Source organism: Mytilus edulis, chromosome 5, assembly GCF_963676685.1.
Source record: "Mytilus edulis chromosome 5, xbMytEdul2.2, whole genome shotgun sequence".
Classification (NCBI taxonomy): domain Eukaryota; kingdom Metazoa; phylum Mollusca; class Bivalvia; order Mytilida; family Mytilidae; genus Mytilus; species Mytilus edulis.
In genome coordinates, this window is record NC_092348.1 from 33,958,844 (window position 1) to 33,986,598 (window position 27,755).

A 27,755-nucleotide genomic window follows, 5' to 3' on the forward strand; every position below is an offset into this window, starting at 1 on the left:
AATTTGTTAATCTACCAGATATTTAAGTAATTTTCATGACAGTAAATTAATTAGAATACATTGAAAAAATACGTCATACTAAATGAAACCTCGTTTACATACGATGAGCGTATTTACAACGAATGGGTTGATGTCACTGCTGATGGATGTTTCCTCCCCGAGGGTTTAACCAGCTCTGTTGTGTTGACATGAGTTATCGTAATGTTTGAAATGGTCATAATTAAATTCACTAACTACGTACATGGCCCCCTTTACAAAACATATATTTTCGAAATATTAAGGAGTTTCTACCCCAGGAATGAATTTGTATATATGGCAAAAGTATTCGAAATTTTGGCCCTCAATGCTCTTCCTACTTTATTTGGTGTTTTTATTCGAGCGTCAGGGATAAGTCTTTTTCAGAAGAAGCAAGCGTATACTGAAGATGTATTTTACAAAATCTTTCGGAATTTGTTATCAATATTGACTATTTTAAAGATTATTTGTAAAAACTAAAAATAAACATGTTCTTAGGAATTTCATGTCTTTTTGTCATTATTTCGCATAAATTCCTCACCCGCTTCTTATTGGATCTCGTCGTATAAGACTCATGTCATTAGTTGTGTACTTACACATGCAACACGACGAGAAAGAAAAAAAAACAGTGGTCACGGGTTTGATAGGAAGGTTTTATATATGAAAGAGAGTCTATGCCTTCGGTTGCCAAAGAGGCTAATCGTAACATAACGACAACCATTAACTTTACATAGACATGACTGCATCAAATGCCTGTACCAAGTCAGGAATGTGACAGTTTTTGTCCATTCGTTTGATGTGTTTTATCTTTTGATTTTCCAATTTGATTAGGGACTTTCCGTTTTGAACTTTCCTCGGAGTTAAGTATTTTTGTGATATTAGTTTTTGCTTTTAAGGTGGATTGGTACTATTCGACTGCGCATTATTTCACGCATGAATTACAATGCACACGAAACGTATGTGTCGTAAATTCAATATATTTTTTTTTAAATATTTTGATTGACTAAAAACGTTATATCATTGTAGTTATGTAACTAAAAAATATTATTGTTATTATGCGTATCTGTGAAAGACTCAAAATGACATTTCATCGATTATTTCACCATTTTCCCGCCAAAATGTGGGTTTTAAGGCAAAACATTTTTTTTTTCCCGTATCGGTGACCTATGTTTTTATTTGCTCATTCTTTGGACCTATATTTCAGCTTTTTATATTACAGTTTTGGATCAAGTGTCATAGAACGTTTTTCTGATATTCCGATAAAATATGTCAACACCTCTATTTTCCCTATCATTTCATAGTAAAATGGTCGCATTACATACCTGTTTAAAAGTAAAATTTTGAGCTTAAATGGTCCGTGACCCCCAATGTTTTTTCTACCAATTTGATTCACGTTCTGTAAAGAATAAAATAACAAACAATACGGCACTTCTGATAGAAACTTCGAAAAGGCCCGAGACACCTTAAGATACATTGGTATTAAAGCTTTCTTTTTAGCAGAATTACTTTATCAGGCTTATTGATTCGACTGTTTGAATAGTAATAGCTAGTTTGCAACCGCTGCTTGATGGTGCCACATATAATTGTAAAGTTCACTACAGGAACCCTAAAAATAAATTTTTGTCGTCAATTTTAGTTTCAAGCAAGTCGTCAATTGTCAATTTCCAAATGTGATAGTATGTTCAGATATGTGACATAATAAAATGTTTATGTGCTTGTTTTCAGTTAAATGTGATATACGCGTTCAACAGGGTCAGCAACCTTGCAATTAGAGACTATTATATATAAATAAAGCTTAGCGTAAGGTTAACGAATATGCTATCTTCTTCAAGTTCACTTTATTACTCCTATACCAATTCTGCCTCATTTGAATAAAGGACAAGACGCCAAAAGTATGAGTAGCACATTTGTATTTTCAGATTGCAGATTTTTTTTTATTGAAAAACGTGTTGCAAATAACAAATAAGCCAGCAATTTGATAGTTCCAAAAAGTGTTTACTTGAATTAAAGTATGTTTGCAGATACAGAATGTTAAAAGCTAATTTAAGTAAAAGTTAAAAAGGGGTTCTCTATCTTGTTATTATACCCCACCTATAACTACGATAGTAGAGAGTCATTATGTTTTTTGGTCTGTGGGTCCGTTCGTCGTACCGTTCGTTTGTCCAATTTCAGGTTAAAGTTTTTGGTCACGGTAGTTTATGATGAAGTTGACGTCCAATCAACTTCAAACTAAGTACACATGTTCCCTATGATATGACCTCTCTAATTCTAATGTCAAATTAGAGTTTTCATCCCAATTTACCGGTCCACTGAACACAGAAAATGATAGTGCGAGTGGGGCATCCGTATACTTAGGACACATTCTTATTATTTTGAATAAATTCTTATCAAACAAAAAGAAACCTACATGTTTGAATGTTTTAAATGCTTGTCATACAAGTTAGAGGTTTCGCTAGCTATAACACCAGGTTCAATCCGCCATTTTCTACATGATAAAATTCCTGTACCAGGTCAGAAATATGACAGTTGCTATCCATTCGTTTGATGCGTTTGAGCTTTTGAATCTGCCATTAGATTAGAGAATAGCCGTTTTGAATTTTCCTCGGAGTTCAGTATTTTTGTGATTTTACTTTTCAATATCACAACTCCCCTTCAGTATGCAATTCAATAGTAACGCACGAATTTGATTGCCTAACGAAGGTTGATAATTTAGATTTCTGTTACATGTAATTGTGTCTGAGTTTAATGTTTAATTTAATTTATTCTGTGTATCTATGCATACCTTTCACGTTTTGTTCATGGTGTTGTCGTCTGTTGTTGATATTACGAAGCGAAAACCCAATCGAAATTAATCATCTTAGTTTCTTCGTTTACATTTTTGTGTTTCTTGTGTTTATATTGCACGAAGAAGAAATAAACCCATAGACCGTATCGTAGATTTATTTCTGGACTAAATAGCGACCCTCTATTTTCGACCAAATTGGGATCAATGCATCTATTTTTCAAATAGATTATTTATATCCAATAGTTTTTATAATTACATTTTATTGTGACTTAATTAATAGTGTAGGACAAACAGTTGTCTTTTGATTTAATAATAGTTCCGTTTTTTAATTGTTTTATGTTTTTACTTTTGAAAGTTTACGCGTTTGTTGATAATTGTGAGGTATATTAAGTTGACGAAACATAAAATTGAAGTCCAGAAACTTATAATTGTGAGGTTAATCAACGATTAAACTCATTGAGTGTATCTATGAATCTGTTTCACGTATTGTTTATGGTGTTGTTCATGGTGTTGTTGTCTATCTTTTTTAACTTATGAATCTAAGATTGCTCTCTTAGTATTTTCGTATCTACCCGATGACCAAATGACGTTAATGTTAAGATACCTTTCGGTCTTCAATGATTTTTAAAACCCCCGTATCTTTTAGCGAGAAATTAAAGGCTCCGACCACATAAAAGTTAAGCAATTTAAGTAAGAAACTCAACGACCTAAGTTATAATCAAAACATTCAGCGAAAAACAAATATGATATACAATATCAAACGGCAGCCACTGCTTTGAGACTTTGACTTTTAAAATACGCACATTTAGAATATGCTGTGTTTTAAATGTGTTAGGGCTCCCTTGCCCCTTCTCTTAACCCTGACAGTAGTTAATAACCTACCATACTATAATTATCAACCGTACAATAAGGATTCAAACATGCTATTTGCTTTTTATTTGTTCATTTGAAAAGAACCGAGGATGTTGTTCTGTGAAGTGACCTTACCAATCCATGACCAATTTAACCAAACTATGACAAAATCAAAGTAGTATACCCTTGTCAAACTTCGGGAAGTATTCATACAAAAACAAATTATATCTTTATGAAAATAAAAAGATATGATATTATATACATTGAGAAAACTATTTATTGGAGACAAAAGTACAAAAAATATTTGGTAAATCCTTTAGTTATGGTTTTGGGTTATGATGTTAGAAAAAATCATCAATTATAGCAAAAGGAGAAACTTTGACTTAATTTTAGTTTATGTATACACAATGTATTTCGGAGTTTAATCTGGCGTTCATTCTTAGTGAACGAGTACAAATTTTTGTTAAGAGGCCAGTTGAAGGACGCTTTCGTGTGCGGTATTTTCTTGCTGTGTTGTCAGAAACCCCATTGCTTGCCTTCGACTGTTTTCTGCTCTTTGGTATGGATTGTTGGCTCGTTGACTTTCTGATTCATTTTCATTGTTTATAGTGAAACGAGAACAAAGTAAATGATACTACAGGTTCTCTGAGCAAACGATAGACTGAAACTAAACATTGTGTGACTTGAATTTCACATGTAAATCTATAAAGTAGTGGTCTGAATCATTCAGTTCTCATTTTATAACCTCATAAGAAGTCAAATGATATAAATAATGCTTGTTTTACTTATTATTGACAGCCCGAGAATAAAGTTAGCCTCATTAAAACAAGAACGAGTTATGCAGACACGTGTTTTCTATGGGTATGTCATCTTGTTTTCAAATATAAAGTTCACTAAACATACACAAGAAAATAATCCTTTACAGACCAAAAGTCAAACAACTGTGCTAACACAATATAGAAAACTAAAGACTTATCAACACGAACCCGACCAATTACTGAGGTTGATCTCTTGTGATCCAGAGGAGTAACAAAATCCTGCTCCACCTGTAGCAGTCGTATTGTAATTTATAATCTAGAACTTTGTAATGTATGACCACAAATGTTCAAATCATTAGCTTATTTTTAGTTTCTGGTCGAGAGAACTCCACATGGTCGAACCAATAACGTAAACATAATGCAGATGGTAAATATTATATTGTGTGTAAGCATTCTTGAAACAAAAACAAGTAATGTGCTCGAAATAACTTAATCAAATGCATAATGCAAATTCGTTAAACAAAAATATGTTTTAATAAAATGAGTGACAGATAATGTTTTTATTACAAATTCCTAATTACATAAGAAAAACATCAAACAGACATTTGTTTTTATGTTGGGCTTTCCGTTATCATACAAATATGATAATATATATGAAACAACTTCCTAAACCTTTGTTATTGCCAATTACACAATTACAGACAAATACAAATGACACCTGTTTACTTTTTATTGACAACCCATAATTGTCTTGTTTTCTATTATTGATATGATTGGCCAATGTATTCTAGTCAATTGAGCACTGTCTTGTTTATTGCAATTGATAATGACAGACTGGTATCAATCAGTAACGTCAATCTATGTTTGATATAAAGCAGTTTTTAAGACATCAAATCCAGATGTATTACCAAGGCTTTTAGATAAATTAATGAAGTTCTCATTGATTGTAATAAATTAAAGTGCTGAATGTCAGTCAGAATGTTTTAGAAATTTGCATGTTTTAAATATTTGCACATTATTCTGAAACGATGTAGTACATTTCAATACTTCTGTTTTATTTGGCTTAATTTTAAGTCGGCGCGTAACAATTAAAGGACACTTCGTGTGACTATTACAGAGAGATAAGGGCAAATATGTAGTTATTTTCCACGGGAAAATGCACTTACTTTTTTCATATCTTAATCAATTAACACTCATACCTGTATAAATGAAGACACATTTCCTTTTACACCTGACTATGCCTATGCATGAATTTCATTTAACCAAATACTAGTAGTCAATAGCTTGTTCATTTTAAGATCATATAAAACTAAGAAATAATTAGGAGATACATAGGTGAATAGCTAGAACTGTGGGTATCTCCCTTAAAAGATTCTTCCACCTTGACAATATAATCAATATTTGTCAATGCCGTGAGAAGTAGTTGGGTCTACAAAGCAAATTGTCAGACAGACAGAGAAACAGTCAAACAGATCGGTTTTTCTTTATATTCTATCCCGAACCTCCTTATTGATTTGGCTATACAACGAACTAAAAAAAAGACACTACGCTTTTGAACAACAAAAACCAGTGGTCACTGGTTCTATGAGAATGTTTTAAAGTATGATATAGTGTGCATGCTTTCGGTTAACATGTTTGTCGTGTGCAAAAGAGGCAGAATTACCGTAAGGAACAATTTTAAAAATCAAACGTTGGAGAATAAACAAGCAATAACATAAAGAAAACGAAGAAAATAAAACAATAGTTAATCAAACCCTACATAAGAAACGAGTATAACAAACACAAAAAACTGGTAGAGACCTTGAGGATTTGGAAGTGATGATTTAAAAAAAAATCAGTGATTAGTCTCGATCTCTGATGTCACAATCGGAGAAAAGAGGACGACACTTTGGCAAAGCTAATTGGAACATATGTATGGTCACATTTTGCACATATGTTTCATATCAGCTAATCCCATCATGATGTCAACCGTTCAGCTTACAAACATGACTTAAACTTATATGAAACCTTTGTATAAACGCTTCCACGTCAGCATTACTTCTCTATCAAACTCTGTCATATCGTACCGACTGTGCGATATACTAGTATATCATAAATACTATACAATCGCTGGTGACACATAGAAATGTTAAGTTCACAACAGGAAACCTGTATAAAGGAACTAATATGTTCAGATAAGAAACATATTTAACTGTATATGTGGTATCCGGCTTGATTGGATAGATGCGTTCAACATGGACGGCAAACTATAAAAGAGCAGACATTATCGATATAAAGCATCGTAAGGTTAAAAGAAATGCTACCTTCTTTTTGTACTTTAAAGTTCTTGTTTTAATTCTGCCTCATTTAAATATAGGACAAACCTCCACGAAATACATTTTTGGAATGCTGATTTTTGGTTGAAAATCAGTAATCCAAAAGTGTTGCCAATAACAACAAGTCTTGATAGGTCCACAGAAATTATTAATCAAAGTACTGAAGTACTGAACATCAGAGGACCTCATGTTGTGTTGAATTATTGATAAATGACAGGTGTTTATATTATACCTACCAGACAGATATGTTCACCATACAATATAGTACAAATATTAAATATAATATGCTATCATATCTGAGATACTGACTTGAACTAGGAAACTTAACTTTGTGAATTATCAATGATTACTTGGTCAAATGAGAACTGTTAGATTGGCATTATGACCATATAGTTGCACACATACAAAAATCGTTAGCGTATAACTTATAATAGAGAATCAACATAGCAAACAATTCTTCAAGTAGCTATATAGTCACTCACTGAACTATGAAAAAGAGGTTTAAGACAATCATATCAAAACAGATAAATTGTAATATTGTGGCTAATTAAAAAATAAAGTGGGGAAAAATATATTGTTTTGGCGAAAGAGGTGGCGAAAAAAATAATTGACCCAGGGGAAACTTTGGGGCTAAAGATACCAGATGAACAGCAAACTCATAAATGGAAAATAAACTTACAATTCCATGACTAAAACTGAAAAAGACATGCATACAAATAAAAGTACACTAGAAACAACATAGAAAACTAAAGACTGAGCAACACGAACCCCACCAAAACAGGTGATCTCAGTGCTCCGGGTGGGTAAGCAGATCCTGCTCTACAAATGGCATTAATTAACAATGTTTGTACATGTAGTATCCAGGTCTTTTTTCTGAAACATTTAGCTTTTGGATCAATTGCTAATTAAATGGATGTTAACACAGCAAGATTACTATCCCTTATTCTAGATTTTTGTTGCAGTCAACACAAACTCTTTAAATGTTCATAAATAGCTTCACTGAGTTACATTTGTATCTTGGTTTTATTGTAACACAGTCAATCATTTATCCATTATATTTTTTTTTTTAAATTAGCAGCTATACATGTACATTGTAGGTTCTGTTTTCTAATTAGGTCTTTCCACCTTTCCGTGGAAAGACCTATTGATTTTGTTCTGATTATTATTTTTTTTTTCTTCCGCCTAATTTTTTTTCTTGCGTAATTTTGTTGTTTCAAAAGATGTTGCTTAGATATTTGGAATATGATATCGTATAGTTTATACGCTTTAAAACTGACAACCGCGCAGTAAGAGTTATCTCCCCAAACACTGTTTTTCTTGTGGCCACTACTCCTTCGCAACCGTAAAAGATTACGACAAATTTATTTTACCAAAATGCTCGTTACATCTTCAGGATTCGGAGTTTAGTTTTAACCGAAGCTATCCTGATACTCCATATGAGAGTTATTCCCCCTTATGTATTTGATATAAGTGATTTGCATTTCTAACTGGTAAACCATAAGTGATAGAGACCTAGGGTCTTTTAATTTGAAATCCTTGGTCCAAAAAAAATGAAGATTAGGTCAAGGTCAAGGGTCAAGGTCATATTCTATATTTTTTATTTTGGCTTATTTTTACTTATTTTCAAAACCTTATAACATATCTACATCTTATTTTCACTAAATTGTTAGTTGCAACATGCCGTTACTTATAAATTTTTGTTGAAAGGGTGCGTAAACAATAAATAGGAGTTTTTGCCCATCTTATATTTAGAATTATGCGTAAAGTCATATAACTCATTAACCATACATAATAAAGACCTAGGGTCTTTTGATTTGAGATCCTTGGTTTATGACCTTGAAATTGAGGTCAAGGTCATAGGTAATTTGCACGTTCTAGATTTTGACCTTTGCTTTAAATTCATATTTATATATTATAAAGCCATAGGAACTGACATTTTAGATTGATTTTTAATATTTTGATAATAAAATAGATCTTCACTTGTGGAAAGACCTTCAATTGTTCTTTGAACAATTGGTTTTTAATTATTAAATGGTTCATTGTAAATATTACAATGTATTATAATTATATAGATAGCCATTTGCTAATGATGGTATTTTTGTTAATTGAATATCACAACATTTGGATAGTTTTTCAACTGTTAGGTTTTTTTTACTTTGTTCTGGATTTAATACTTTGGATACCACTGGTTTAGCAATGAGAACATTTTGCACTATACATATAGAACACAACTACCATATGAATGTGTCGGTCCTTTGTAAGAAACCTGTAAAACAGGCCTTGTAATTTTTTGGTGTATATCTTGATTTCCCGATTGTACATTGATGTGGCCATTAGTTTTCTTGTATATATTGTTTAACATTTGACATTTCATGGCTATTTCTAACTGATTTATGTATAGTTTTTTTCTGATTGTAAAAATGTTGTATGGTTATAAGCTTTATTTCTTTTTCATCATTTTGTCTAGAGCTGGTGTCTGATTTATACCAATCATACCTCCCTTTTCTTTTTTTATGAATAATGACAACAATTTGGTTTTAATTTTCATTTATGTATGTACATGTAACAATATAAAACAGTATATATACATGTATAATCTCATTCCATCATTAATATTGGTCATTGTCGGTATATATTTATCTTTAAGTTTAACAATGTACTGTGAAAGAGCTATCTTTTAACAGATACTTAGTATATAATGGTTATTGTGAAACCACTGATTCAAAGGACAAGTTTCACTTATTGCCCAAAATAGCCTAAACTATATAAAACTCCAAAATGTTCTCAATTTGGTTCGTAATTTGGGTCTATTTCAAAAGTCTTAACACTCAATAAATCAGTTCTTTTCATAAAAGTACATTTTATGTTCCAAATTTGTCAAAATGTGATGATTTTGGGCAATTTTCAGACCTGAAAGCTTTAAGCCTTTAGGAATAAAGATTTGGCCGCTACCTACATGTACCATCCAAAATGTTTTGTAACCAAAAGAATCCAAATCTGATATATATAATTCATCAATATAAAAACGTTTTAGATCTTGGATGGCAGCCAAGTTTAATTATGCAAAAAACAATTAAAGTTTTACCATAGTTATCTGTGGTATAATTTTCACAATTATTCAATGGTTTTGTTGTGTCTGATTTTCGAATAGAAAAATAAAGATGGCAAGACCTGAACGATGCCGCCTAATTTTATTAAGTAACATATGAACAACAGAGTCAGTGTGGGGCCACTAAGCTAAACTGCCCGCTTTGCACCAGCCAATATAAATGAATGCCTAGGGTGGGAATTGAACCCACATACACCAACTCTGTTGTCCCTATATTTTTTTTTAAAATAAACAAAAAATTGTCAAGAACAAATTTAAAAATATAGCGCTCATAGGTTTGTCTCAATAAAGATTTGCTTAGTTTGCTCATGCAGTATCCCAATATTGCTCTCAATAGTATAAATAGGCTCATGTGTGCTCAAATAACCATTTAGATTAGTCTCAATATTGATATATATCTAACTCAATTGAGTAGATCTAGCTCAAATTTTACTCAACATATAACTGATCATATTTGCTCAATTTAAGATCTCATGGGTGCTCATAGATAAAGTTAACTGATTGTATTTCTCATAGATATAACTAATCATATTTGCTCAATTCAAGTTTTCATATGCACATATGCATGTATGTGTGAACAAATGTCTAATATAAGTTACTAAAATTTGACATGGATATGGTTACACATTTAAATTAAATAATGCTGTAGAGAATGATAAGCACAAGTATGTCATCAAATTATCATATAATTTTGGCGATACATGTCATATATGGTCAAAATAATACAATACTACAAGCTAAGGAAGACTTAAAAAACAGGACAGTTAATCTATATTTATATCTCCAAAACTAAGGTTTCTCCCAATATATCTATAGTAATTCAGTAAATGTGATTAACCCAAATTGTGACATTTCAGTGTAAAGTAAGACTCTTGATTTTACGAGCAAGAGTCTTTATACACTTAAAAAGAGTATAACTCTATAGGAAGAAGAAAAAGTCTTCTCTGAATAATAATTATATATTAGAATTACTTACATAGACATAGTCAGAGTCATTACAAATTCCGCGTATTTTCCAGTCAAGGGGACATATTGAATGCAACAAACTAAGTCGGGGAGCGAAAATCCGAAACAGTATCTTAAAAAACAGAAAATAGTTCCGTGTGTGTGTCCAAGTGATCAATCTACCTACTTGTTATTTACGAAGAAAAGAAATTTAACTAAAAAAAAAAATACACAAATAGTAACCTTATCTTTAAAGGCCTTGAAGGTTCTTGTTGCTCCTACCCAATCTGCTGGTATTTTCAAAATGGCTGCGGGGGACGTGACCTGATAATTTATTTTAATATTTAATATGACAGATTAAATTTTCCTGGTTTTGCTACGTTAATATTATAGACAAATATATGCTACAAACGGTTTAAAAAGGTTACTCCAAATCAAATAATTGAAATATAATTACCTTTCTGTGTATAAATGTGTGAATTGATTTCCTCTCGATTTTCTACACACTCGCTCTTGTCCTCTTGCGCACTCGTGGTATTCATCCGCAACAACAATTTTTTGATATTGAAGATCGTTTGATTAAAATACAAATATTTCTAACGACAAAACATTTTCATATTATAAATTTTGCAAAAATTTAAAAAACTGAGTATCCATTGAAAACATGAATTTAAAAGAAGTGATACGGAATTTTATTCTGCACTATATAGGTCCGCGGGTCTATAATGTCGGTTATTATTCCAAAACTAATTATATATGCATCTCTTTGATCTTTGCGCGAATTGAAAAGTAGGCGATGGCAATACACCCGAGGCCCCTCAGGGGCCTCTGATGTAAAAAGGAATACGTATGTAAGGAATTAAGAAATCAGATGGAATTTGATTCGACCATCATACAAGTGAGAGATTTAGCTAGCTGTAAACCAGGTTTAATTAACCATTTTCTACATAGGACAATGCCTGTACCAAGTCAGGAATATGACAGTTAGTCCGGCCGATCGGTGAAAATATTGCTCAAATAATGAGGAAAGCGCCATGTTTTGCATGATGGTACATTTTTGTATACTGAGCAATATTAGCTATGGACCCACCCTCAAAATTCAATATGGCGGCTTATTTCAAGATGGCTGCCGTACGTTCAAAAATATTTTCCAGTATTGCACAAACCACAGTGGATTTGATGCTGAAAGAACACAAATTAACATATTTGAATGACTTGGTGTACTTAGCAAGATTCTGTGTTGATCTATCTTTGAAATACAAAATGGCGGATATTTTCAAAATGGCCGCCTTGAAAAATAAGCAGATATTCATTATTCAGAGAATTGACCTGAATATAAGCATTTTATTAATGTATAGTGTCATTTAGTATCTGTCCCAGTTCTGTCCTTTTTGATTTTGCCTTGCTTGTAATTTCATACACAAAGTAGTAGCTTTCATAACAAGCTGCAATAGTAGCTTTCATTAAAAGCTGCACTATTTGTTGTCTTGGGTCACACATAAAAGCTGTGATTTGGGATTTATCTGCCTTATAAATCTGCGGGTCGCAATATTTTGCAATTTGAGATATTAAACTGTGAATTGAGAATCATTTAAACACATATCAGTGAAATGGCAGGAATTGAGGACAACAAGGACTAGAACATTGAAATGGCAGACACTGTATCACTTGGGGATATGGAGAAACCCACAACTGAAGACGCTTTAACAGAGAACAGCTCAAAAATGACTATTTAAAAATTGTACCAAGAATTTTTAGCAGATAGAAAATCTAATGCTCAAAGTACAGCTGAGATATACCGCAATATAAAACAGAGCGAAGCGCAAATTGATCAAATATGTGTTGGTCTCATTACGTTTCAAGCTGAACAGAAAGAGGCAATGAATATTAATAACGAACAGATGAGAGCAATATCTCTGAAGACAGGATAGTAATAATTGCTTGGCGGAATTGATGATCAGACCAATAAGATATCTAATGTTGTGGTCAGACGAATGGACAAGCTGACAACAACTGAGGAAGGAGACACAGTTCAATTTAAAAGTGCATTTGAACAGCAGGGTACCTTCCAACAAATGACAATCGAAATAAAGCAGTTAAAATTCCTGCAACGGACACATCTTCTAAGCCAAAATTTGACCTTAGCCAGTACAACGCAAGTTTACCAAAAGTACACAACTAAATCCATGCCTTGGGTCTTTCCCCAATTGTAGTTCGCATGAACCATCAACCGCGCCAACTCTGTTGATGGTGTCTTCACCTTAAGTCAAAAGTCCTATGTCAGGGCCATTGGCCCTGCATGAGACAGTACAAATTATTCAACAATAATCTCCATTTAAGAACATATACTATAAACCTCTAGTACTAATCAATGATACCAGCTAAAGGCTTATGTATCTTCTTACGCACACTTACTATGAGTCAATAATATTTGGTTCAGAGCAGCACACCATTACATAAACAATTGGCTGCTAGTGGGTTCTATCAAGTTTCTCAAATGCTGAATGCAGTGCCTACTTACGGTATCATCCCCGTCGAGCCAATGGCAAATATACATTTATCACTCCAATTATGACAATCTCGTCAGCTCCTGGAGCTCTAACAGGCTTCCCATAACAGCTGCTGAGTCCACTGACCGATCCAGGAAAGGGCAGAGGAAACCAAAAAGAGTGTGGGAACACCTCTTATTCAGACTACTCATTGGAGAGAGAATATACCCGATGGCAAGAAAATCTTGGTGCAAGGAGCCGGAGCCGAAGCCCACAGCTCCCAAAAAATGAAAAAAAACTCAATTGAAGAGGATCCATGACTTGGGAGGCTTTCATTTACAAATTTGAACGAACTGCCGGTAGATGACAATGGGAAAACAGGGGAAATGTGTGTAGGCCCCAGATTGCCAGGCCGATGTTGGCTGTGAGTACCTCGCAAGGTAAACACAGATGATGATTCAATGGCCTTAAAAAAAACTTACATTTGGAGCAGCGCTTCAGCAAGAAAGACGATCAAACCAGATTCAAACCGAAGCATTCCGTCGAGGATGTTAAGACAAAGATTCTTCAAGGCATGTAATAGAAAGGAACTCAGAAACATTCAACAAGCTGTTAAAACAATTGAGAACATCAATAGAAAACCAGATGGCGATATATGGATAAAAAAAGTGCCAACTATGACCATCGACATGTCTACTTTGCTGATGGTGCAGTATTACCGACCGATAAAGGAAATATGAGCAGTCCTTTGGATAATGAGGTGCATAACCTCACACAAATTGTTACAAAACTAGCTGATGTTATGCTTTCAACAAATCAACATAACCGTGGATTGGCCGACCAATATAACGTCGGTTCTTCTGATCAAATAATCATGGAAGATCACCTAATCAATATACACGTGTTAGATCTCCTGAGCAATACAATTGCGGTAGATCGCCAGATAGAAATACACCCAAGCTTATAATGCCTATCTATCAGCAACACCCCTACTAAGCTAGAGATCATATAGTCCCTAAAGACAACAGTTAGCATCTCTACGGACAAACTCCAGAAATCCCGGTTATTTCAGACAACGGTCACCTTAACCAGGATACGGAGCAAATCAAAGTGCAACCCCAACAATGGAGTCTTTGAACAGCAAAGAGTCGGGTCAGTAGGCCAACGTTTATTGGCCATGAAACCTAACCTCATCACAAAATTGAACAGAGGCCCACGGCCTCGTCCGATATTGTCACTAGACGAACCATTTGAAAGAGCTTAGAAGTACGAGGTACTATCAGTACGAGTTACTATACATGACCAGAATGTGAGCATGATTGTGGACACTGCTGCAATAATAACATTAGTAAATAAGAAATTAATAATTCCGGAAGAAAATGGAGATTTGGAGAACGTAAAGCTACGTAGTTTGGGTTAACAGCTTTTTATTGGGAAGATTATACAGAACGACTCTCGACATTAATAGAGTAAACATACAGTGGGATGTGTGCAAAGAGCCATTAACAGACCATGTTATACTTAGCCTAGATATTTTGGACACACTGAGCGAAGTGATAAACATAAATACTCCCACAATTACCATCAACAATAAAGTGATAAATTCGGCATTAATTTGTTAACAGTGGAAACGAGATTTCAACTCAGCAAGTTTGCATAAAACGAACCATCACAGATCCACCAAACTCAAAAATGACTGTTACCATTAAAAGTAATAAAAGTGCTGACCAGCAGTGCATTGTAGGACCATCCTCGCTGAATAGTTGCGAATTAGTTTCGGACGTAGTTGGAAATGGAAATAATTGCCCCTTAACCATTTTAAATGATGGAAATCGTCTAATCCGCCAGAAGAAAAGTACACTTATTGATTACATTGAATAATTTGACGATGTAGTGGGTACGACAGATGAAAACGCGATAAGTGACGTAAGACGTGGCATTGAAGAGACACGATATAAGGTGCCCTCGGCACTGCCTCAAAGTTCAGATGAGTTACCTACTATTCCACCACATTTAACCGACCTATAGTAACGTTCAATCGACTCGTTTCAACCTATTTCATTCCAAGCATTAAAACTGAAAGCGTTTAAAGAACAAATACAATAACATGTAACATATTGATTAAAATTTTGAAATTCACGATTTGTTTTTGTATATGCAGCCATATTTGCAAATGTATGTGTTATAGAAATAACCATTTTTTTTTTTATACTTTAAAATTAATGGATAACTAATTCAAGAACATGAAGTCCATTTTTAAAGGATCATTACTTTAATTTCCGAAATTATATAGAATACCTTTAGGACAGCCTTGATATTTATACCGTTTTACCGCCATCTTGAAAATGGCAGCCATATTGGATTTTTCAGAGTGGGTCCATAGCTGAAATCAAAGGGTATATAACCAAGAACTACTATGCAAAGTTTCATGCTTTCCTCATCAAGTGAGCAATTCTGCTCTATATCTGCACCAATCGGCCGGACTATAAGTGAATTAATCTGTCGATATATGTAACTTGGCATTGCACAAGGTCATGTTTTTCTCTGACTGTTTATGACGTCTTTACACTGATTTTTTTTATTAGTTGTTAGTGGCTTTGAACTAGCTGCCAGACAACTGCGAGTACTCTCAGATCTGTTCCTAGTGTTTGTTTGTTGTCCGGATGTACATGTACCCGGCCACGTTCAAGCGTATTTTTGTCCATCTGATGAGTTAAGCCTTTTTCACCTGATTTTTTATAGTTCGTTCTTACGTTGTACTGTTATACCACTGTCTTAGGTTAGGGAGAGGGTTGGGATCCCGCTAACATGTTTAACCCCGTCACATTATTAATGTGATGTGCCTGTCTCAAGTCAGGAGCCTGTATTTCAGTGGCTGTCGTTTGTTTATGTGTTACATATTTGTTTTTCGTTCATTTTTGTATATAAATAAGGCCGTTAGTTTTCTCGTTTGAATTGTTTTACATTGTCATATCGGGGCCTTTTATAGCTGACTATGCGGTATGTGCTTTGATCGTTGTTGAAGGCCGTACGGTGGCCTATAGTTGTTAATTTCTGTGTCATTTTTGTCTCTTGTGGACAGTTGTCCCATTGGAAATCATACCACATCTTCTTTTTTATATAGTCAATACCAAGAGAACAGTTTCTTTTGACTGCCAATGGAAAATAAGATTGCATCTTAAATTGTCTAGCATTTACAGATTGCGGCATGGTGTCTTTCATCGAACGAAGTGTCGATTTGTGACAAATAACGCCACCGTATGTTCGCTGAAATATATTCTATTCTGACACCATAATTTCTAGTTGTTTTATCAAATAACATCTAGCAACTTGTAAGAAGTATCTCTCATATATGATTTATTGTATATTATTTGATAATGCTGTTAATATCGTAAATTCAGTCACTGAAATTAACACAAAAGAGAGTTTATAACATGTTTTTCCTCATAAATCGGAAATGGTGAATGTAACGATTGAAGATCTTATGTATCGTAATAACATATGTATGTCAAGGTTTTCTTGACCTCATTTGTTATTTTAATATATTTGAGTACAGAATCACCAGTGAGCTTTATGAGTTTTAAATACAAAAACATATAAAAGAGGGACGAAAGATACTAGAGGGACAGTCAAACTCATAGATCAAAAATAATCTGACAACGCCATGGTTAAAAATAAAAAGACAAACATACAAATAATAGTACAGAAGACACTACATAGAAAACTCAAGACTTAGCAACACGAACCCAAACAAAAACTAGTGGTGATCTCAGGTGCTCCGGAAGGGTAAGCAATTTCTGCTCCACATGTGGCACCCGTCGTGTTGCTTACTTGATAACAAATCCGGTAAATAGTCTAATTCGGTAGGTCACACTCATGAAAAAGAAGGGTATTTTAGTTACGACATTAGGAACATATCCGATATCATATGTGAAACGGTTATTCCGTAACGGTCAACCAACTCGTGATGGCTTCTGTAAAATTTACTAAGGTATGATTTCAACTTCACCAGTTGGAACTCTTGTTTTAATAGCTTCCTTGTGAGCAGCAATCCCCTATCAAAGAAATCATTATAGGGAATACACGCTTAGGAATATCGTATCAATTTGGAGATATAATTATACTCCGTATGCATGCGCTGCTGGAATGTTGCTACTTAGAAATGGAAAGTTGAATTCATCTCTTGTGTCGTAAAGTTTTGTTTTCATGTGACCGTGACGTCATTAACGTATTTTCATGGTTTTCTACGGTTTAAAATGGAATTTAGAATTAAATTATAAGAAATGACTGTAATATTTTTTCTGTCTATTCGAAATAACATAAAAAATGTGGTGCACACTGTTAGATAACCCGTTTCGGTACTGGTTTATAATAAACCTATCGTCAATAATTATTGAGAAATTATAAATTAACTCTTCCATGTATTATAGTTTACCATTGATGGACCTAACAATTGTTTGTTTTCCCATTTGGTCCAATAGCTATGATTTATTCTGATACTTATGCATTCTTTCATTTTGGAGATGAGGGAAGGGGGTATAGAGTGTTTGTTTTCAGGTAAATTTTCATGTGGTGAGGTGTGAGAGTATGCTTGGTTTGAGAAAAACGATACGGACAAAACAAATTTGTAAAGTGTTATATCTGTTGACCTTTGTTGACTTCTAGATGTCATTTGAATTTATATATCGTTTGTCTTTTTTTACGTACACCCATGTCTCCTTTTATTCACGTTATCACCTTATCGTGAGATAGAAGACGGTCCTATTTAACATATTAATGGTCGAGAAATAACTTATATGAACTTGTATATGGATTAAACTGATGTACTGGGTTTGTCTGATTGGCTTCTATGTGAATTTTATAGATTGTAATAATATGGATACTCAAAACTGACACCTGCCATGTAGTTGTGCTGTGCTGGACATTCTCGAATGATTGTCTCGTATATTTTTCTTTCAATTGATCTATTGCATGATTGTTGACCAGTTTATCTCTGTGGTACAAGTTTGAAAATTATATTAAACAAATATTCAAACAAGTTTTTGTTCGTTTGTTGTTGTTGTGGGTGACTTATTAGGGTTTCACCCATAATTGCTCCTTGGCTAGTAACAAAACCTCTTTATGGCATTTTCCCCCTTCTAATCAATTCAAATTCACTCCAAAGCAGAGTTATTTCAATTCATCGTCAATGATATTGTTAGCTGACCTTGCTGTAAAGATCAAGTAATCTTCTACTACTATCCATTGTTCGACTGTAAAGAAATGGTCGCGGAAACTACTGGAAAAGTTTGAGCGGAACTTTGCTATTTTAGAAATAGAACACATAAGTGATATCAATAATAAACTGTAAACATAATAAATTAGTATATATGACTCGTTTTTTATGTAATTTTGATATTATAATGCAAATATTGAATCAAAAGGGCAGTAGTATTCAATCATGAAAGATTTACAAAACATGCAAGATCAACAAAACCATGGTTAGTGGATTAGGGTCAAATAACCCAATTGAAATGAGAAATGCTAAACTGAATACTCATGAAAATGAAATAGCAAGAAATATAGCAAAGACAACAGAATATCTTTAAAACTGTAAATAGTGAAACATTCATCATCCACTAGCAGAATATCACTATCATGAGTCAGACTGCCATTAAAGATAACCGCCACTGTTACTAAAAAGTGCAGACTTTTATCTTGCAAGAAACATATAAAAACAGTACATACAAAATTTTGGTTTATGATACATTATAAACCTTGTAAGACTTATGGTTTATTATTTAAACAGCTATTAACATCATGTCGCTGTCACGTGCCATGTAGAACCTGACAACGAAAATTAAATTAAAATGTTTTTAAAAAAATAAGTCCTTAAATTACATAGAAAATGAACATCTGGGTAAAATTGTACATGTTGCTTGCAAAAATAGTTCTAGTTACAAAGGACTAGTATGCAGATATCATACGTAACCAGTTCAGACCGATTTGAACCAGAGTAAACAATAAAAACGACAATAGTCTATCATATGTACATTAATTATGGTAATCATATAATTTGTAATTATGTATGATTGATTGATGGTTTTTATGATCCATCCTGATTTGCACAATAAATACAACGCTTTATTAACCATAAATTCACACTTCACTTAAGTATGGAAATGTTTTGTTTGGCTGATAAAATACCAAAATTAGCCTAATAAAGTAAGAATGTCAAAATGATACGTTATTGATTCGAAAATCTGTTGTTGTGCGTTTGTTCTTGCTGAATTTTATATTATTTTTTCATGGAACAATTATATTTCTTCATGTCCGCCCTTGTCGTTAGGATTTTTGTATGCTTTTTTTCTATGTAGGTTTCCAGCTCGAACGTTTTTAAAAAATAAACAGAAAAAAAGTGTTGAGTTGCAAATGAACAGCAGCAAAAATGGAAATTATGTTCCATATAAGGGTAAGCTTATGGAGGAGACGGCTATACATAAAGAAATCACAGAACTAATTAAAACTAAAGATGACAGATTCTACCATGATTGTTTATTGTCGGACTTCATCTTAAATCCAACATGTAAATATAAAAAGAAGATGTGGTATGATTGCCAATGAGACAACTGTCCACAAGAGACTAAAATGACACAGAAATAACAACTATAATGACGTTCTAACGAAGCGATATAGGAATTGATTCAGATCACAGGAAAATGGAGTGAAATTATTGCACAAAAACCAAATTCACTGCATGCAAATAATTATTTATTTACCTGAGGTTGAGCAAGCGTACCCAAGTGCTGATATCTAAATTTAAAGTGTCCTGAGGTTGAACAAATGTACCCAAATGTTGCTATCAACAAAAAAAGCTCAATCACTAGTTTCAAAACTATAAAAGGTACCTTTTGAATTGTTATACAATTTGACATCCCTGTGCATTTGTATGGCTAACTATATGCTATGCGTTTTGCTGTTGGTGAAGGCCGTAAGATAACCAAATCTACTTGTTACTCGCACCTGTTAATATTTGGTCTTAAAGGATACTATTTATTATTAGATATATCAGTGGCTATCATAACTTATCGTCGTATTTCTATATTGATTTGCCGGCATCATCGAAATATATATATGGTGACCTCTGCATGTCTTGAGGCCGTGTCGTTTGAATAATATTTCGAACAATTTCAACTATAAAAACATATTTAATTGCCACAATTTTAAGTATAAAAAAATTGTTTTATTATATATAAGTACAGTGAATCTTATTGGCCACACAAACATGTAGTCACGACGTTTTAATATCACAGTTTTACCACAAGACATACATCACATGAAATACCAAATATATAATTAATTTACTTGAGACAGTTACTACTTGGTGTAGACAATGTTTACAATCTATTTATGTTCAAGTAAAGTAAAAATAGTTCATCAGTCGGATAGTGTATATATAGAGTATATAATCCAGAAATGCTGACGGACTTTTACTTTAAAAACTAGATGTGAGTGTGTAAAATATGTTCGGCCATTTATATTTAATGATTTTACTGCATGCAGCATCAGCTTCAGTATTTTCAAATTTGCCAGGATTAGATAGATTCTGTAGTCTCAGTGACAATGTTATTCAATGCAACATTCATGTAGTAAATTTTCTAGATTTCAGAGACATTCGGAAACTTTTGTCTGATCTTTCGGGTACTACTGTTGTTATTCTAAATATAACATGCGGAGATGTTGGTCAGTTACGATTACCATGGCCAATGAAATCAAGGAATATAAACGAACTCTGGGTAGATGGTTGTCACGTGCATGGTTTTCATGAATTCGATTCATCGATGTCGGATGTTCCAGATCGAATGGTTAAATTGAAGTTGCAAAATAGTGTAATAGAAAGTAGTGTTTTTGATACGCTTAGCATTTTTTCTAAGGAATCTTTCGATTGTGGACAACAAACTTTAAGTTCTCTGGTAATGCAAAATATCAGTTATGAACTTATTTTGGAGCCCAAAGATATCACCGGCTTGGAATCAAAGGGCGTTATAATGGACGCTGGAGATCTGTTGCTGCCGAATAAAGAGCCATCAACAAAAATGTGTAATTATAAAGATCTTGAAAAAATAGATATCAGTAACAGTGTTGATGGAATGACATATTTTATTCTTCCTCTACAAAATTCAGAATTTCCAAAACTTACACTTTTTAATATGTCTAATAATAGTCTATTGTCGTTTCCAGATTTAATGATAAATTGGGAAGTGACTTTTCCAAATTTGGAAACATTAGATTTATCCACCAATGAATTAGATTATATAGACTTTAGTTCTAGTACAACTGCAAGCAAAAGACACAAACCATTGTTTGTGAATTTGAGGAACAATCTCTTTGTGAACGTTCCGCCAATCGTAAGTCAACTTCTACAAAGACCCGTCCCTATACTTGTCGACATGGGAGATAATCCACTGGTATGTGGCTGTGATACATTACTTTATAAAACATATTTACAGAGTGTCATTAAAACGTATCCATTCATCGAAAATCTACAAGATACATTGTGTTTACAAAAGTCAGGACAGAAAACCAAGATCTTGGAACTTGAAGTCAATAATTGTTAATGTGTTTTGTTGCTATAATACCAATACATTGTTTACTAGCATCATTGTATCTACAGCTTCGTGCTTGCTTTTAGTGGCTTCTCGTGTATCAATGACTTGCGTTTCGACTTTAATGTCAGATTTCTATACTGTTTTGTGATTGGTTGTTGTCCACGTGACGACATACGCAAGTAAAAACATTCACGTTGACGTCTTATAAGCTCGACACTTTTGATTTAGCATATTGGCAAAGATGGAAACGTCTAACACATTTCGTGTAAAAACCATGACAAAAGGAAAGAATTGATATAACTAGTTGACTATTCGGAATGATACGTGATACCAAGAACAGAATATGACTTTGTTCGCTGAATCCTTTTAATACGACTGAAGGCAACCAGTTGTTTAACGATGATAATAAAAAGTATCACTGAACACGTATAGCTGCTTGTTTATACACGTATTTAGGAAATTTATATTGCAAAACAACATCTGATTTCCGTAAGTAGTAGAACCCCTTCAGATTCTAAAAACGTAGGAACACAACAAAACGAACAACATACATCTTTTGTCTTCCACTAATACTGTTTGGTCCCATTTTTAGTATCCTCATGTTTGGGGTGTATCCACTATTTTCTTTTCTTGTAGTGTGTTTCAGATAATGTCTCATTAGATATAATTCTCGATACGTATTTATGTAGACTACCTTTTTTCATGGACGTCAAGTTGGTTACCTATTCCCTATTCCCTATTCGTTACCTATTCCCTATTCCCTATTCGTTACCTACTCTCTATTCCCTATTCGTTACCTATTCGTTACCTATTCCCTATTCGTTGCCTATTCGTTACCTATTCCCTATTCGTTGCCTATTCGTTACCTATTCCCTATTCGTTACCTATTCCCTATTCGTTACCTATTCGTTACCTATTCCCTATTCCCTATTCGTTACCTATTCGATACCTATTCCCTAATCGTTACCTATTCGTTACCTATTCCCTATTCCCTATTCGTTACCTATTCGTTACCTATTCGTTACCTATTCCCTATTCCCTATTCGTTACCTATCCGTTACCAAATCGTTACCTATTCGTTACAAATTTCATATTCCCTATTCGTTACCTATTCCCTATTCCCTATTCGTTACCTATTCCCTATTCCCTATTCGTTACCTATTCGTTACCTATTCCCTATTCCCTATTCGTTACCTATTCGATACCTATTCCCTATTCGTTACATATTCGTTACCTATTCCCCATTCCCTATTCGTTACCTATTCGTTACCTATTCGTTACTAATTCCCTATTCCCTATTCGTTACCTATTCCCTATTCCCTATTCGTTACCTAATCGTTACCTATTCGTTACAAATTCCCTATTCCCTATTCGTTACTAATTCCCTATTCCCTATTCGTTACCTATTCCTTATTCCTTATTCGTTACTTATTCCTTATTACCTATTCGTTACTTATTACTTATTCCTTATTCGTTACTTATTCGATTTTTGATATCCTTCCCCCTTTTTAATTGGTTATATTCTAATGTCTGGTTATAGTTTTAAATTTGTTGAGGTAAAATGACCTTTTTATGACCTATTTATATGTGTTTGTGCTTAACCGATCCTGTTGCTCTATGTTAGATACTTATTTGTTTCTTATTTGATTTTTATACGTTCTACCTTTTAAATGTTTTATATTCGTATGTTTGAAGATCTGGTCCTTGGTTCGGAAAAGTGAATTCACCTTTTAGCGCTTGTATAAAAATGTAGATGTGGTATGATCGCCAATGAGACAACTTCCCACAATAGACCAAAATGACACAGACATTAACAACTATAGTTCACGATACGGCCTTCAACAATAAGCAAAGTCCATACCGCATGGTCAGTTATAAAACATGTTAGCGGGGTATACATCGTTTCGGAGCTTGACTAATACCTTGTTTATAACACGCGTATTATACGTTGCACCTTTTAGAAAATGATTTTCAATTGTGTTCTTGTCTCTGGCGGTAACTATGTGTTCTTAGAGATGAAATAACACTATTAGCGAGTATGTACCCGTTCCAGCGCTCGGTTCATACCCTGTTACTTATTCGTTCCTTAATCGCTTTTAATACGCGTGGTATACGTTGCACCTTTTAAAAAAAGGGTTTAAATTGTTTTCTTGTATTTAGTGGTAGATTTCGTTTCTAAGAGGTGATATAACCCTATCAGCGCGTATGTAGCAGTTTCAGCGCTCGACTGATACCCTGTTACTTATTCGTTCCTTATTCGCGTATAATACGCGTTTTATACGTTGCACATCAAAAAAAAATGATTTTCAATTGTTTTCTTGTCACTGGTGGTAAATTTGGGTTCTAAGGGGTGATTTAACCCTATAAGCGCGTATGTACCCGTTTCAGCGCTCGACTGTTACCCTGTTACTTATTTGCGTCTCATACGTTTGTTATACGTTGCACCTTTTAGAAAATTATTTTCAATTGTTTTCTTGTCTCTTGTGGTACCTATGTGTTCTAAGAGGGGAAAAAACCCTATTAGCGTCTATGTACACATGTACCCGTTTCAGCGCTACACTGTTATCCTGTTACTTATTCGTTCCTTATTCGCTTATAAAACGTGTGTTATACATTCCAATTTTAAAAAGAAATATTTTCGTGTCTCTGGTGGTTACTACCGGTTCTTAGAGGTGAAATAACCCTAATAGAACATATGTACCCGTTTCAGCACTAGACTGATACCCTGTTACTTATTCGTTCCTTATTCGCTTTTAATACGCGTGGTATACGTTGCACCTTGAAATAAATCGAATATCGATTGCTTTCATGTCTCTGGCGTTAATTTTGTGTTCTCTGAGGTGAAAAAAACTATTACCGCATATGTTCCCGTTTCAGCGCTACACTGATACCCTGTTACTTATTCGTTCCTTATTCGCTTATAAAACGTGTGTTATGCGTTGCACCTTGAAATGAAATGAATCGATTTTCAATTGTGTTCATGTCTCTGGTGGTAACAATGTGTTCTTAGAGATGAAATAACCCTATTAGCGCGTATGTACCCGTTTCAGCGCTAGGTTAGTACCCTGTTACTTATTCGCTTATTATTCATGTGTTATACGTTGCACTTTAGAAAAGGATTTTCAATTGTGTTCATAAGTCTGGTGGAAACAATGTGTTCTTAGAGATAAAATAACCCTATTAGTGCGTATGTACCTGTTCCAGCGCTCGGATAATATCCTGTTACTTATTCGTTCCTTATTCGCTTATAATACATTTGTTATACGTTACACCTTGAAATATATCGTTTTTCAATTGTGTTGATGTCTCTGGTGGTAATAATGTGTTCTAAGAGATGAAATAACCATATAAGCGCGTATGTACCCGTTCCAGCGCTCGGTTAATACCCTGTTACTTATTCGTTACTTATTCGCTTATAATACGTTTGTTATCCGTTGCACCTTTTAGAAAATGATTTTCAATTGTGTTCATGTCTCTGGTGGTAATAATGTGTTCTTAGAGATGAAATAACCCTATTAGCGCGTATGTACCCGTTCCAGCGCTCGGTTAATACCCTGTTACTTATTTGTTACTTATTCGCTTATAATACGTTTGTTATCCGTTGCACCTTTTAGAAAATGATTTTCAATTGTATTCATGTCTCTGGTGGTAATAATGTGTTCTTATAGATAAAATAACCCTATTACCGCGTATGAAACTGTTCCAGCGCTCGGTTAGTACCCTGTTACTTATTCGCTTATTATACCTTTGTTATACGTTGCACCTTTAAGAAAAGGATTTTCAATAGTGTGCATGTCTCTGGTGGTAACAATTTGTTCTTAGAGATGAAATAATCCTATTAGCGCGTATGTATCCGTTCCAGCGCTCGGATAATACCCTGTTACTTATTCGCTTATAATACGTTTGTTATACGTTGCACCTTGAAGAAAAGGATTTTCAATTGTGTTCATGTCTCTGGTGATAATAATGTGTTCTTAGAGATGAAATAACCCTATTAGCTTGTATGTACCCGTTTCAGCGCTAGGTTAGTACCCTGTTACTTATTCGCTACTTATTCGCTTATTATTCATGTGTTATACGTTGCACTTTAGAAAATGATTTTCAATTGTGTTCATAAGTCTGGTGGAAACAATGTGTTCTTAGAGATAAAATAACCCTATTAGTGCGTATGTACCTGTTCCAGCGCTCGGATAATATCCTGTTACTCATTCGTTCCTTATTCGCTTATAATACATTTGTTATACGTTACACCTTGAAATATATCGTTTTTCAATTGTGTTGATGTCTCTGGTGGTAATAATGTGTTCTAAGAGATGAAATAACCATATAAGCGCGTATGTACCCGTTCCAGCGCTCGGTTAATACCCTGTTACTTATTCGTTACTTATTCGCTTATAATACGTTTGTTATCCGTTGCACCTTTTAGAAAATGATTTTCAATTGTGTTCATGTCTCTGGTGGTAATAATGTGTTCTTAGAGATGAAATAACCCTATTAGCGCGTATGTACCCGTTCCAGCGCTCGGTTAATACCCTGTTACTTATTCGTTATTTATTCGCTTATAATACGTTTGTTATCCGTTGCACCTTTTAGAAAATGATTTTCAATTGTATTCATGTCTCTGGTGGTAATAATGTGTTCTTATAGATGAAATAACCCTATTACCGCGTATGAAACTGTTCCAGCGCTCGGTTAGTACCCTGTTACTTATTCGCTTATTATACCTTTGTTATACGTTGCACCTTTAAGAAAAGGATTTTCAATAGTGTGCATGTCTCTGGTGGTAACAATTTGTTCTTAGAGATGAAATAATCCTATTAGCGCGTATTTATCCGTTCCAGCGCTCGGATAATACCCTGTTACTTATTCGTTACTTATTCGCTTATAATACGTTTGTTATACGTTGCACCTTGAAGAAAAGGATTTTCAATTGTGTTCATGTCTCTGGTGATAATAATGTGTTCTTAGAGATGAAATAACCCTATTAGCGCGTATGTACTCGTTCCAGCGCTCGGATAATACCCTGTTACTTATTCGCTTTTAATACGCGTGGTATGCGTTGCACCTTGAAATAAATTGATTATCGATTGCTTTCATGTCTTTGGCGGTAATTATGTGTTCTCTGAGGTGAAACCCCTATTAGCGCATATTCACCCGTTTCACCGCTACACTGGTACCCTGTTACTTATTCGTTGCACTTTAAAAAAGAATTATTTTTTGTCTGTGGTGGTAACTGTCGGTTCTTAGAGGTGAAATCCCTAAGAATACATTATAACCGCCAGAGACATGAACACAATTGAAAATCCTTTTCTAAAAGGTGCAACGTATAACAAACGTATTATAAGCGAATAAGTAACGAATAAGTTACAGGGTATTAACCGAACGCTGGAACGCCGGGGTACATACGCGCTAATAGGGTTATTTCATCTCTAAGAAGACATTGTTTTCACCAGAGACATAAATACAATTGAAAATCCATTTCTATAAGATGCAACGTATAACAAACGTATTATAAGCGAATAAGGAACGAATAAGTAACAGGGTATCAGTGAAGCGCTAAACGGGGACATATGCGCTAATAGGATTTTTTCAACTCAGAGAACACATAACTACCGCCTGAGACATGAAAACAATTGATTATCGATTTATTTTAAGGTGCAACGTATACCACGTGTATTAAAAGCGAAAAAGGAACGAATAAGTAACAGGGTATCAGTGTAGCGGTGAAACGGGTACATGTGCGCTAATAGATTTTTTTCACCTCAGAGAACACGTAATTACCGCCAGAGACATGAACACAATCGATAATCAATTTTTTTCAAGGTGCAACGTATACCACGCGTATTAAAAGCGAAAAGGAACGAATAAGTAACAGGGTATCAGTGTAGCGGTGAAACGG

The 27,755-nt window shown here is 34.0% G+C and overlaps 1 protein-coding gene across 1 annotated transcript; it reads left to right on the forward strand.

The window, feature by feature from the left end:
* The first annotated feature begins 20,770 nt into the window (after nucleotides 1-20,770).
* LOC139525056 (uncharacterized) lies at nucleotides 20,771-21,865 on the forward strand. The gene has a single exon (XM_071320233.1). The coding sequence runs from the start codon at nucleotides 20,771-20,773 to the stop codon at nucleotides 21,863-21,865; it is 1,095 nt and encodes a 364-aa protein (XP_071176334.1).
* The last annotated feature ends 5,890 nt before the right edge of the window (nucleotides 21,866-27,755 follow it).